At 50.3% G+C, this 12,892-nt stretch overlaps 1 protein-coding gene across 5 annotated transcripts in view; it reads left to right on the forward strand.

Moving 5' to 3' along the window:
• The window catches only part of SULF2 (sulfatase 2), a 140,775-nt gene extending 127,939 nt beyond the window's left edge, over positions 1-12,836 (forward strand). For all 5 annotated transcript variants that reach the window (XM_049869892.1, XM_049869891.1, XM_049869894.1 and 2 more), the window contains 10 exons: positions 4,116-4,344; positions 4,441-4,537; positions 4,848-4,942; positions 5,975-6,037; positions 6,757-6,926; positions 7,213-7,355; positions 8,433-8,556; positions 10,667-10,700; positions 10,952-11,005; positions 11,965-12,836. In XM_049869892.1, coding sequence (XP_049725849.1) covers positions 4,116-4,344; positions 4,441-4,537; positions 4,848-4,942; positions 5,975-6,037; positions 6,757-6,926; positions 7,213-7,355; positions 8,433-8,556; positions 10,667-10,700; positions 10,952-11,005; positions 11,965-11,995 — 1,040 coding nt within the window. In that variant the 3' untranslated portion in view covers positions 11,996-12,836. The remainder of the gene's footprint in view (positions 1-4,115; positions 4,345-4,440; positions 4,538-4,847; positions 4,943-5,974; positions 6,038-6,756; positions 6,927-7,212; positions 7,356-8,432; positions 8,557-10,666; positions 10,701-10,951; positions 11,006-11,964) is intronic.
• The last annotated feature ends 56 nt before the right edge of the window (positions 12,837-12,892 follow it).

A 12,892-nucleotide genomic window follows, 5' to 3' on the forward strand; every position in this document is an offset into this window, starting at 1 on the left:
GGCGGGTGAGGCCTGAACAGTGAGAGAGAGCAGATTTTATGGAGCTTTCCAGGCCTGGGGGGCGTTGAAGCCCCAGGTAGTTTTAGAAGTTGGCACTGCCTGAGAACGCAGCTGCGTAGAAGTTACTGAAACTGCCGTGGTCACTCGTTAGGTCACGTGTGAACCCAAGCACTCTGTGCCTAGCCTGAGCCCTTGGCCTCTGGCTTCCTATGTCCCTGCCCCTCTTAGCACCTTTGGCACTAAGGGAACCTCTGGGACCCTGGAAACAAAGACAAGGAGGGTGACAGGAGAGGGAGCGGTATGGCTTCAGGAAAGGGTTTATTCCAAGGTTGGCAAACCCTTCCTGAGTAAATATTTGAGGTTGGTGGGCCACAAGGGCTCTGTTCTTGGAGCCACTCACCTCTGCTTCTGTAGTGAGAAAGTAGCCATGGTTGTTGTTGGGTGCCATCAAGTCGATTTCAACTCGTAGCGAACCCATGTGACAGAGCAGAATTGCCCCATAGAGTTTTCTAAGCTGTAATCTTTTCAGGAACAGATCGCCAGGCCGGTCTCCCACAGAGCCACTGGGTGGGTTCGAACCACCAACCTCTTGTTAGCAGCTGAGCATTTAACCCATTGGACAATGAGAAAACAAATGGATGGAGCCAAGTTCAAGTGAAACCTTACTTAAAAAAAAAGAGGGAGACCTCGATTTTGCCCTTAGGCGGGGGTTTGCAGACCCCTGGTTTTATAGCTGGGAGATGCAAGTGGAGGCCAAGAGGCCAAGGAGCTGTCTCAGAAGGTGAGACAAAAGGAACAGAAAGGACAGAGCAGGTATCTTTCATGGCCCTCTTGGGCAGGCATATGGTGGTCAGCACAGGGAGATTTGCTCAGCCTGGTATGCAGCTAGGAGACCAGGGGCTGTGGCTCCAGGGAGACTAGACTCTGAGGAAAGAAAGCCAAGGAGAGAGCTGCCCCTCGGCCAAAAACGGCCAAGGCTTGGCAAAGAGGGCAGGCTTCCAGGTCAAGGATTCCTCGGTGCTTGTGACTCTCATACAAGGAGTCTGAAAACCAAAAGATACAAAAAGTCTGCCTAAGAGTTGGGGCAGCAAGACAAGGAGCCCGGAGCCACAGGGCCACGGGGTGGGGTCCCTCCCTCCCATCTCCTTCTCCCTAAGGCGGCACCACCGCCGGCCTCAACCCAGTCCGAAGGCCTTGGCTGCCATCTAGTGGTCATTTGCTGCCCAACAGAAACCTAAGCCCATAGTGGTAGACTCCATGCTCTCTAAACAAAGATGGACCTTTGGAGCAGGATGGCAGACTCAGATGCCTGCCAGGGCTGGGTACAAGTAAGCGGGAAGAGTTTTGAAAAAGAAAGAAGTGGTGGGGACTATGGCAAACCAGAAAATACATCGCCCTGTCTAAAGGAGGGCTCCTGGGTGGTGCAAACGGGTTAAGGTGCTCAGCTGCTAACCAAAAGTTTGGAGGTTCAAATCCACCCAGAGGCATCTTGGAAGAAAGGCCTGGCAATTTATTTCCAAAAAATCAGCCACTGAAAACCTTATGACCAAAGACTCAGAGAAAAAATTCGTCTATAGGACTAATAAACAGTCCATACAAACCATGACCTTATCTGCCCTGAGACCAAAAGAACTAGGTGGTGCCCAGTTACCACTACTGACCATTCTAATCAGGGCCACAATAGATGGACCCTGATAGAATGGGAGAAGAATGTGGGACAAAACCTCAAATTCCTAAAAAAAAAAAAACAGACTTACTAGACTGGTTGAGACTGGCGGAAGCCCCAAGGCTATTGCCCAGATGAGATACTCTTCAAACCTTGAATCAAAATAAGCCCCTGAGGCCACTTTGTAGGTAAATTACAGCTTGGTTCACAAAATTACTGTGTTCTTTTAGGAAATCCTGGTGGCGTGGTGGTTAAGTGCTACCTACGGCTGCTAACCAAGAGGCTGGCAGTTCGAATCCACCATGCACTCCTTGGAACCCCACGGGGCAGTTCTACTCTGTCCTGTGGACTCGCTGTAAGTTGGAATCGACTAAACAAACAGCAACGGGTTTTTTGTTTGTTTTGGTTTAGTGCTCCTTTAAAAAACCACCTATATGAGACCAAACTGTCAACAATTACTTTAAAACAAGACAAGACTGTAAGGGAACAGAACAGAAATAATGAGAATGTACACATTGTGAAGAATGTAACCAACGTCACCAAATAATCTCCATAGAAATTGTTGAATGGGAACGTAAACTTCTGTGTAAACCTTCACCAAAAACACAATACAATATTATTGTAAAAAAAGAAAGAAAACCCTATAGAGCACAGTTCTACCCTGACACACAGGGGGTGGCCATGAGTCAGGATCGACCTGACAGCACCTGGTACTGGTTTGTAGAGTGGGGACAGCCCCCCCAGCTCGAGCCGTCCTTACCACCTGGGACTCACTGTAGGCACCGTCTTCCATTTCCTTTTCAGAAGCGAAATCTGGATTCCGGCATGAAACTATCACCCGCCCCCATTTTTCCTAGATGTTAGCAAATCAATCAAATTTGATCCTTAATATATAGAAGATAAAGCAGGACCTCTGGGCTCCACCCTTCACCAGCACACCCTCAAGTACACCTTTTCAACATCTGACTTAGCACTCACACAAAAAGCGCTGCACCTCGTCCTCTCACTGAGTGGACTGCACCCAGCTCAGTGCTGGGGAAACAGGCTCAGAGCTAAGTAACCTCCCCAAGCTTCACCCTTTCTATCCAGAGAAATGTGCTGTGTAGCTTTTCCCGCCCCCCCAGTTCAAACCAGTGTTTCTATAGGTCCATGTTACTTTATTTTTCATTGGGGTATAATTCACATAATATAAAATTAAACCATTTTATGTAGAACGGAATTTCAAATTCTCATGGAATCCAGACTTTCCAGAACCACAGAGGGTGGATGAACCCCGGAAACTACTGCTCTAAGATAATCTTTAAACCTTAAACCAAAAACATCCCTTGAAATCTTCTTAAAACCAAGAGTTTAGCGCTGCCTTGAGCACTGCAGTCTTTTAAGAACTTTCTATATGCGATCAAATTGACAATGGCAACTAGAAAGACTAGACAGGAATCTGAAGGGGGAGCAAGCTTATGTTAATGGGGGAGGAACAACTCAGAAAAGGAGGGCGAGAATGGTTGCACAACTTGAAGAATGTCATCAATGTCGCCAAATTATACGTGTAAAAACTGCTGAATTGGTGTATGTTCTGCTGTGTATATTCTGAGTAACAAACAAATTACAAAATTAACCATTTTAAAGTGAACGATCCAGTGGCATTTAGTACATTAATAATGCTATGTTACGTGGCCACCACCTCTAGTTCTCATCGCCCCAAAAGGAAACTCCATAGCCCTTGGCAGTCCCTTTCCACTTCCCCCGCACCCAGTTCTTGGCAACCACCAATCCTTCTTTCTCTATGGATTTGCCTATTCTGGACATTTCCTATAAATGGAATCATGCAATATGTGACCTTTCCTGTCTGACTTCTTTCACTTAACAATGTTTAAGGTCTAGCGTGCTGTAGCATGTATCAGTGCTTCATTCCTTTTTACGGCTGAGTAATATTCCATTTAGGGAGTCCCTGGGTGGCGAAGATGGTTAAGCACTTGACTACTAACTGAAAAGTCGATGGTTCAAACCCACCCAGAGGCACCTCAGAAGAAAGCCCCGGTAATCTGCTTCCGAAAGATCACAGCCGTGAAAACCTCGTGGTGCAGTCCTACTCTGCGCCACACGGGCACCGTGAGTCGGAACCGACTTGAGGGTGCCGGGTTTTCGGTTTAACATGCCATTGTACGGATGGCTATACCACAGTGTGCTTATCCATGTATAGCTCTTCCTTGAAATTATCTCAGTCAGCTCCTTCTTAGCTCTAGGACTTAAGTCTCCCCAATTTAACCCCACTGGGGTCCAAAATCTGCTTCACGGGTAGATAGATTTCATGAGCCCTCAAGTCTCAGACTACACCGAGCCTCACAGTTGGAGCTCATGGACCCGGCCATACTGTGATTACAGGGCTAGGGCGCCTGGCCAGTCCTTTCCAGCCTTCCTAACCCCGACCACCCCCCTCTGACATCCACAGAGTACAAGGCCAGCTATGCCCGTAACCGCTCCATCCGCTCAGTGGCCATTGAGTTGGATGGTGAGGTGTACCACATGGGCCTGGAGGACACATCTCAGCCTCGCAACCTTAGCAAGCGGCACTGGCCAGGGGTGCCTGAAAACCACGATGACAAAGATGGTGGGGACTTCAGCGGCACCGGAGGCCTTCCAGATTACTTGGCCACCAGCCCCATTAAAGTAACACACCGGTGAGAGCCCAGGCAGAGTCTAGGGTGCAGGGGGCAGGCTGGGCCCCCCCCCACCCCGGTCCCTCAAGGCTACACGTGATCCTTTCTCTCGAGCAGGTGCTACATTCTAGAGAATGACACGGTCCAGTGTGACCTGGACCTGTACAAGTCCCTGCAGGCCTGGAAAGACCACAAGCTGCACATCGACCATGAGGTGAACAAGGCTCGGGGGGAGATGTTCTCAGCCACCGTGAGCTTGGGGGCCCCACCATCCACCCCAGGAGGCAGTGAGGCCAGACCCAGGGAAAGGGCCCGTACTGCAGCTGGAGGAATTGAGTGAGACCAGCAGCCAGAGAGGCGAAGGGAGGTCCCCACAGGCTTCTTACTCAGGGACCCTGGCATCTGTCGGGGAATGCAGGCCACTGCTGAGCGGAAGGCCAGGCTGGTGGGGGGCAGGCCATGAGGCCAACCCTTCTCTCCTGGCCCCACCAGAGTTTCAGGACCTCATCTGCTCCCTCCCTCAGATCGAAACCCTGCAGAACAAAATTAAGAACCTCAGGGAAGTCCGAGGTCACCTGAAGAAAAAGCGGCCAGAAGAATGCGACTGCCACAAAATCAGGTGAGGCAGCACAGGGCCACCAGCCTGGGCACCATTCCCCTTTCATTATCTTCTATCCCATCTCTTCCCCTCAGGGTGAAGAAAAAATCCGTAACACCATCCCCATTGTTAGCCACATGGGCATATACAAAACCCCTCAGGCTGCCCACCACATGCCTGTGTTCATGCACTGCTAACGGGAAGCAGACCCAAATTGGGAGTGGGCTCCCAGGTAGGGAAAAGGGCGTCTGCCTTTTCGGAAACAGCCCTTGTGGCTTCGGGTCCACATTACCTGCTCAGGGAACCCCTGGCCCTAGGGACCATACTCTCGAACAGCACAGTAAACAGTACTTCTCACATTGGTGGCAGTGATCTACGTCCTGCACTGTCTAGTACAGCAGCTACTAACCACGTGGCTCTAGTGCATTGAAAGGTGGCTGGTGTAACTGAGAAAAAGTATTTTTTATTTAAATAGCCGCACAAGGCGAGTGGCTACTATATTGGACAGCACAGCTCTAGTCTCCGCTACCTTTCTAGAAAATAACAAAACAAAAACAACCCAAACCCATTGCCCACGAGTCAATTCCGACTCATAGCGACCCTATAGGGCAGAGTGGAACTGCCCCGTAGTTTCCACAGAGCACCTGTGTTTTCAAACTGCCGCAGCTCTTCACCACTACACCACCAGGGTTTCCCCTTTCTAGAAAGGGCTTGGAAAACACAGGTCCCGGTGCTGGCCTCTGACCAAGCCCAGAGTGAGGTGGTGGGGGCAACCTGGGGAGGCTGAGGCTGAAGCCCCGGCAGCCAGGCCCCACTGCTAGCCTTGCTAGATTGTATCTGCCCCGACCTTCTGGCCTGAGGGTTTCAGCCAGTGGCTCCCAACTCCTGCCTGAATGAGCCAGCCAGATAGGAAGGCACTGCCCTGGAATAGCTCCCTCCCCACCACTACCCCAGAGAAAGGGGAGGGGCAGGGCAGGGGCAACGCTGGGGAACCCCAGAAAACCACAGGGGTCCTGAGAGCCCTTTCTGAGCCAGGGCTGGGGTCTGTTCCAGTTACCACGCCCAGCAGCACAAAGGACGCCTCAAGCACAAAGGCTCCAGTCTGCATCCTTTCAGGTAAGGGGCAGCAAAGCACCAGCAGGGGAAGGCCCAAGGCCCAGGGGGAAGAGGCCACTCTCCTTTTCACTAAAACAGCGAAGAGAAAGACATCTGGGCTTTTCCCGGCCAGTCTGGCAGCCCTTGAAGAGGTCTTTCTCCCACTTTAACACTGAGGGATCCAGAAGCCCCCTTGTGGCCAAAGCGAGTTGCTGCAGCCTCACCAGGCGGGGACAGTGCACAGAGACGGAGGGAGGTGTGAGCAGGAGTGCAAGGATTCCCCTGACTCTTCTGCCTCTCTGCTGCCTGGGCGCTGAAGCAGGGTCTGGGAGGATGGGAGACTGGGTTCTTGTACCCACTCTGCCTTGCACCGAAGTGGGGACCTTCTACTGCTAGGCTCCCCAGCTCTCCTGCTGGGGAGGTCCTAGCCAGCCTCTGGGAGGCAAGAGCAGCAGAGGCTCAGGGTCATTGATCCCAGTTGTTGCCCTCAAGCCGATTCCAAATCATGGTAACCCTATGTGCAGAGTAGAACTCCATAGGGCTTTCAAGGCTGTGACTTTTCAAGCAGATCTCCACGCCTGGCTACTGAGGCACCTCTGGGTGGCTTTGAACCGCCAGCCTTTTTGGTTAGTAGTCCAGCGTTTGGCCATCTGCACCACCCAGAGACTGTTTATTGATTCCTGGGAGGCCCCGAGGCAGGGCCTGAGGAGTGTGAGGGCTGTGGCGCTGTGTGCCCATAGGAAGGGTCTGCAGGAGAAGGACAAGGTGTGGCTGCTGCGGGAGCAGAAGCGCAAGAAGAAACTCCGCAAGCTGCTCAAGCGGCTGCAGAACAACGACACGTGCAGCATGCCAGGCCTCACATGCTTCACCCACGACAACCAGCACTGGCAGACAGCGCCCCTCTGGACCCGTGAGCGAGCAAGGGAGGAGCAAGGGAGCGGGAGGCCCTGGGCAGGGGGGCAGGGCCCAGGGGGCTTCTCCAAAGCCTCAGGGTGACCCAGGATGCCTCCCGCCCCACACCTGCACTTGTGCTTGCTCCACGCCAGGTCCCCTAGGTCTTTCAGGAACAGGTCCCCTGCCACCAGGGTCAGCACGTGCCCCAGTCACTTAGCATCTGAGGAGCAGGCTTGGAGGGCTGTCGGGAGGCTGGGCTTCCTGCAGGCACGTGGGGCATTTTCTCTCCCTCCCCTTGGCAGTGGGGCCCTTCTGTGCCTGCACCAGCGCCAACAACAATACATACTGGTGCATGCGGACCATCAACGAGACGCACAATTTCCTTTTCTGTGAATTTGCAACCGGCTTCCTAGAGTACTTTGATCTCAACACAGACCCCTACCAGGTACGGGTAACGCCAACAGGAGAAACGGGAAGGTGGGTGCACAGAAACTGCCAGGTAGGCTCCTGGAGGAGTGGCAATAGATTTTCCACGTCCCGTTGAGTCCCTGAGAGGGTGAGTTGTGAAGCCATGGGGAACTGGAGGACTCTCTTCAGTTTGCCTTTCTCTGCCCCCATTTCCTCATCTGTGAGATGGTACTGTACAGTCTCCACTCCTAGGAAAATGTCGACGTTCAGCTAGGTTTTGCTGGTACTTTGGAAGATCCCCCAGAACTGAACTGCTGCAGGGGTCCTAAGGGCCAGGCCAAATACTGCAGACTCCAGGGCCTGCAGGGACCATGCATTGTACAACTCACACTTCCATAGCACGTTCCTAGCACTTCCATTTATTAAGTCACCTAAACTTATCAATGACTGGAGAGGCCCGGAACCACTCACAACAGAAGCAGCGGAGTACGGTGAGCTGGAAAGCCCATGCCTCGTGATGGTCACTACTGACCCGCACTATTGCTTCTCAGGGGTGTGGCCTTGGTTTTGTCCAATCTTCAATGTTTTGAGAAAACCCTGAAGATAATTTTTCACATGAAATCTGATCCTTATTCAGCTGCTGAATTTTAGTTTTAAATACCAAGTAGGCTGCCAGTTTTCCTCCTCAGTTCAGCCCTGCATTTTACAAAAGAGGGCAGAGAAGTGGTGGGTTAGGTGGTCACTGGTAGCTCCCATACTAGGCAAGGACCCAGGTCCCAACCAGCCTGTCATCACAAGGCTGCTTTCCCAGGAACTGAGGGCCTATGAGTAAAAGCTGCATAGAAATACAAGGCTTGGGATACAGCAGCTCCAGGAGTTCACTGCCAAGTACACAGAGCTGGTTTTCATTCTCTCATGGAGCGAGGGATTGGTGAGGCTAGAAGCCAAAACGCAGTCCTAACTATCCCAAACTCTGCACTTGCTGGGGTCAGTAGGGCCCCATCCCATAGCACCTTCCACTCCTCACCTGCCTGAAACAAGTCCCCTGGTTTTTAGGAAAGGATGGAGGGTTCCCATGCCCACCTTGCTGACAACATGCCTTTCCTCCAACCAGCTGATGAATGCGGTGAACACGCTGGACAGGGAGATCCTCAATCAGCTGCACGTCCAGCTTATGGAGCTAAGGAGTTGCAAGGGTTACAAGCAGTGTAACCCCCGGACCCGAAACATGGACCTGGGTGAGTCAGCACCCCATATGGGGCAAGCTGCCTGTCGGGGGGAAGGTGGGGGTTACCACAGGAAGGAACATAAGATGTCCTGGTGTGTCCCAAAGAGTGAACCAGGAATTGCCCAGGAGTTGGGGGTGATACAATGAAAGACCAATCATCTGGAAGCGTCTGGATGCCCCTGCCCACATCAGGCAGTGCCATGGGCTTTCAATGAGTTGTGCTTCCTGAGAGGAAGGAGCACCTGGACCACCTGCCCAGCAAACACACAACTTTCTCTCAGATTTTCTTCCATTTTGTTAATTTATTCATTCAGCAAACATTTATGAAGAACATAAACCTGGACCCAGGCTGGTCACTAGAAAGGAAAAAGATGTACACACCCCCTGACCTCACAAGGACTCACATTCTGCTGGGGACAGCAGTCCATGGTGGGAAGCCTCTTGCCTCATGGAGTCAACAGAATGATGTAACACAGCCTCAGAGTGGGAGGGGGCAGAGTAGAGCAGGGGTCAAGGACAACACCTCCAGAAAGTGGCACCTGCCACGGAATCTTTACACAGAAGTAGTAATCCACCATGTGAAAACGTGGGAGGCTGGCATTCCAGGAATCTGAAGTGGAAACAAGCTCTGAGATTGAGACATGTTTGAGGACCAGAAAGAGCCCAGTGTAGCTGGTCTTGGGTGCACCAAGCAGCCAGTGGAGGGGCTTTAACCTGGGGAATGGACAATCTACATTTAAAAACAATAGCTGCTCAGTAAAGAGCTCTGGTGGTGCCATGGTTAAGCACACAACTGCTAACCGAAATGTCAGCAGTTCAAACCCACCAGAGGCTCTGTGGGAGAAAAGAACCGGCAATTCACAGCCTGGGAAGCCCCATCGGGCAGTTCTACTCCGTCACTGTCAGATCAGGTCGCTATGAGTCATAATCGACTAGACAGCACACAACAACAGATGCTAAGTGCACATGCCCACCTCCCCCACCATGACCAGGGCCAGCGACCAGGAGAAAGGGGGTAGTATGGGGAAAGTGGGGTGACACGGTAATCTGGGGAGAGACGATGGTGGCCTGGACTTAAGGCAGTAGCAGTGAAGAAGGAAGTCTTAAGATTTAGGTCGTGACGCCCACAGAACGTGGTGATGGGGGTGGGGGATAAAGAAGTAACAAATTACGAGTCACAGGTAACTCCTGTGTTTCATGCAGGACACAGTCAGGAATCCTTTCAGTTCAGGATACAAACTGGGTAATTTTAAGATTAAAAAAAAAAAAAAAGCCATTAGTAGCTACAACGAAGTGCAGACAGACTGGCCCATAAACCTGTCTTTGAAGGCCCTTGGGAGTCTTACCTGTACCTAGTAAGACACATAAAGTTCATATCAGGAAAAACTCCAAGCAGCTCAGGAGGAAGAATCCAGGTGCTACGGTCAGCTGGTTACCAAGGAGGGAGAGCAAATACATTTACAGAACACATTCCAAGAACACTGCCTGCTCCAGGCGAGCCTGCTCCAATCAGAATTCTCACTGATGGAGAAACACCTTCCTAATACCCATAAAAGTACTGCTTTCACGATCCTAAACGCAGTTGTCTGTTGACCACTTACTGTGGCCAGGCACTGTGAGTGCTCTGCGGGCACTGACAATCTTCCATCCTCGTTTTAAGGAACGAGGGAAGTGAACCAGGTGGGCTGACTCCAAAGCCCATGCACTTGACCACTCTGCCATGTCCTCTAGGAACCTTCCAGAGAGCCCAGACACAGGGACTTTCCCCGCCACCTCGCCTTTCTCATGGCCCTTGGCTTTTGGTCCCAAGTCGCATAAGCCTTAGTGCCTGTCTACTGCCTCCACCATGACCAGGGCCAATGCTGAATGAACGCATCAGGGTCCTAAAACGGATGTGATAGTACTATAGGCAATCTACAAGGGCAACCTAGGAGTCTTAGGGCAAGTTCCCCTCCTGACTTGGTTTACTCCGACTAGGGAACACTATCAACGTTATGGAACAGTGACTAAATGCCTAAAGTGTTTTTTTTTTTTTTTTTTAAGTGAGAGTTTATACAATGTCATTGCTTGTACCATTCTTGCCCTAAACTGTCTATTTTGTTCATGTCTCCCCCATTTAGGACTTAAAGATGGAGGAAGCTACGAGCAATACAGGTATTCAATTTTGTCCTGAAAGCCTGAGGAAAGGGCCAGTCTCTCGGTCCATCCATTAACCTAATAATCTCTGTGAGGATGCACCTGTCCTGTGGAGAGACTGCCCTCTCTCTGGTCTGCCAGGGGCCTGGCTTACCCATCGGTGATAGGTGACACCTAAGGAGACCTTCTGTGTCTGGTTCTTTGGGGATGGCTTTGTCTTTCTTGGTGATGGTTAATGCTCATTCTCCTTTTGACACTTGAAAACTTAGGCAGTTTCAGCGTCGAAAGTGGCCAGAAATGAAGAGACCTGCTTCCAGATCACTGTGAGTTGAGGAACCAGTTTATACAGAGAGCACTGGTTCTGGCTTGCTTCATTCTGTGCTTTTCCTGTGTGCATGGCATTTTTCATCCGTTCCCCCGTCCATTTCCATGAGGGGAGGCAGGAACGTGCTTCCTGTAAGATAACATGCTGGGATACGTTTTATGTTGTAGATTAACACCTCGTCGCCTTGTCTGATACACTGCTGCTCTCTGTGCAATCATCTGTGCTGCTCAGTAAATTCAGGGTATTACTTAGTTAAGCAGCATTTAACTAGTGTAACTGCCAGACATCTTGAAGGCTGTGACTGCAAACAGAAGTGTTAACTGGTCCGTGATAGCAGCAGCAGGGTGGCCTCGTGTAAACGACTTCCCTAAAGTCCACGCTACAGAACTCTCACTCAGTGCCAGTGAGTAGGCTGTGTGGAGGCTGTGGCCACCTGTGAAGTTCACAACTAGTCGACAGGGAGCTGCCAGTCTTTCCAAGCAGGAATGAGGTACAGTCTGCCAGATCTAATGCACTGAGACAGTGCAGATACACAGATATGTGTTAAAAACCCTTTTTTAATACTGGCAACTGACCTGACATTAAGATACCATGCAAGCAAACCAATGACCTCAGCGAGCTACCCTGTGCAATCTCGGCTCTACACATTTCGTTCTACGTATGTAAACAAACCTCTGTGGCTTCAATGGGACAATAAAGTTATCACAGCACAGAATCTTCACAGCTTACACTCTTTAGCCACTATTCTTTCCAGATCCTGAAATGCCATGCTTGCCAGCCATGGGGTGTGTGAGCCACCTGCAAACCTGAGACCTAGGTGGTAGTAAGCCCTTTCCAAGTAACTTAGAATAGTCCTTCTCAGCAGCCACATCCCTGAAGCAAAGCTAACTCAGCTGTGTGACTAAGAAGTGTGTAAACAGCAGTCAAGTACTAATTTGAGTTTACTTTGTTATACAGGGGCCAACTGTGGGAAGGCTGGGAAGGCTAGGCTAAGAAGCACTAAGACGACCTCCAAACCTAAAGGGGCTTCATGACTAGACAGCGATGTGCGCTGCTCCGGCAGTGAAAACCACGTGCGATTTCAAGCAGACCTGTGCTGCTAGCCAGAAGGCCTGAAACAGACAGACCTTGCTTTCAGTCAACATGGCAAATTCTGGAGGATAACCATCGGGAGTAGAGATACTTCAGAAGTCCATTTTTGCACCTGCTTTTGCTTTGGATTATACCTCACCAGCCGCACAAAACGCATTTTCATATCAAAAAGTCACCACTAACACTAACCCTCTCTGCAAGGCTCAGAAGGGAAAAGAACAGAAGTATTTTCTTGGAAATTTCCCCCAAGGGTGAAAGTCACTGGATTTTTTTTTTTTTAACATATGGGAACAACAATCCTGTTTTAAACCCTCTTATTCTTCTGGCTCATCACAAAGGAACTAAGAAACAAGACAGAGGCAACTTGCAGACAGATGCTGGAAACAGTGAAAAGATTTTGATAATGAATCAATGGCACAAAAAAAAGGGACCATTTACCTAGCACTGTAGCCCTGGTTGCCTCTGAAGAACTGGACTTTACTGTACATATGTGACCATTTAAATGTAACCAACATGGGAACTTTTAGGGGAATCTAATTAAGAAAACCCAATTTTCTAGAGTGGTGATGTCAATAAACGCTCTGTGGCCAGTGTTAAGAACCCCGTGCAGTTGTAGGCATGTCTGTTCCTGCCCAGATACCATTTCTCTCAGTGTTCCTTTGTGATCTGTCCTGGAACCGATGTTTTTTAAGGTACTGAAAAGAAATGGAATTGATGTATGTCCCAAGTTTTAATTAAATTTTATTTGTAAAGAAATTTTGTAGTTTAAGTATTGTCATACAGTGTTCAAAAC

Source organism: Elephas maximus, chromosome 25 (assembly GCF_024166365.1).
Source record: "Elephas maximus indicus isolate mEleMax1 chromosome 25, mEleMax1 primary haplotype, whole genome shotgun sequence".
Lineage (NCBI taxonomy): Eukaryota > Metazoa > Chordata > Mammalia > Proboscidea > Elephantidae > Elephas > Elephas maximus.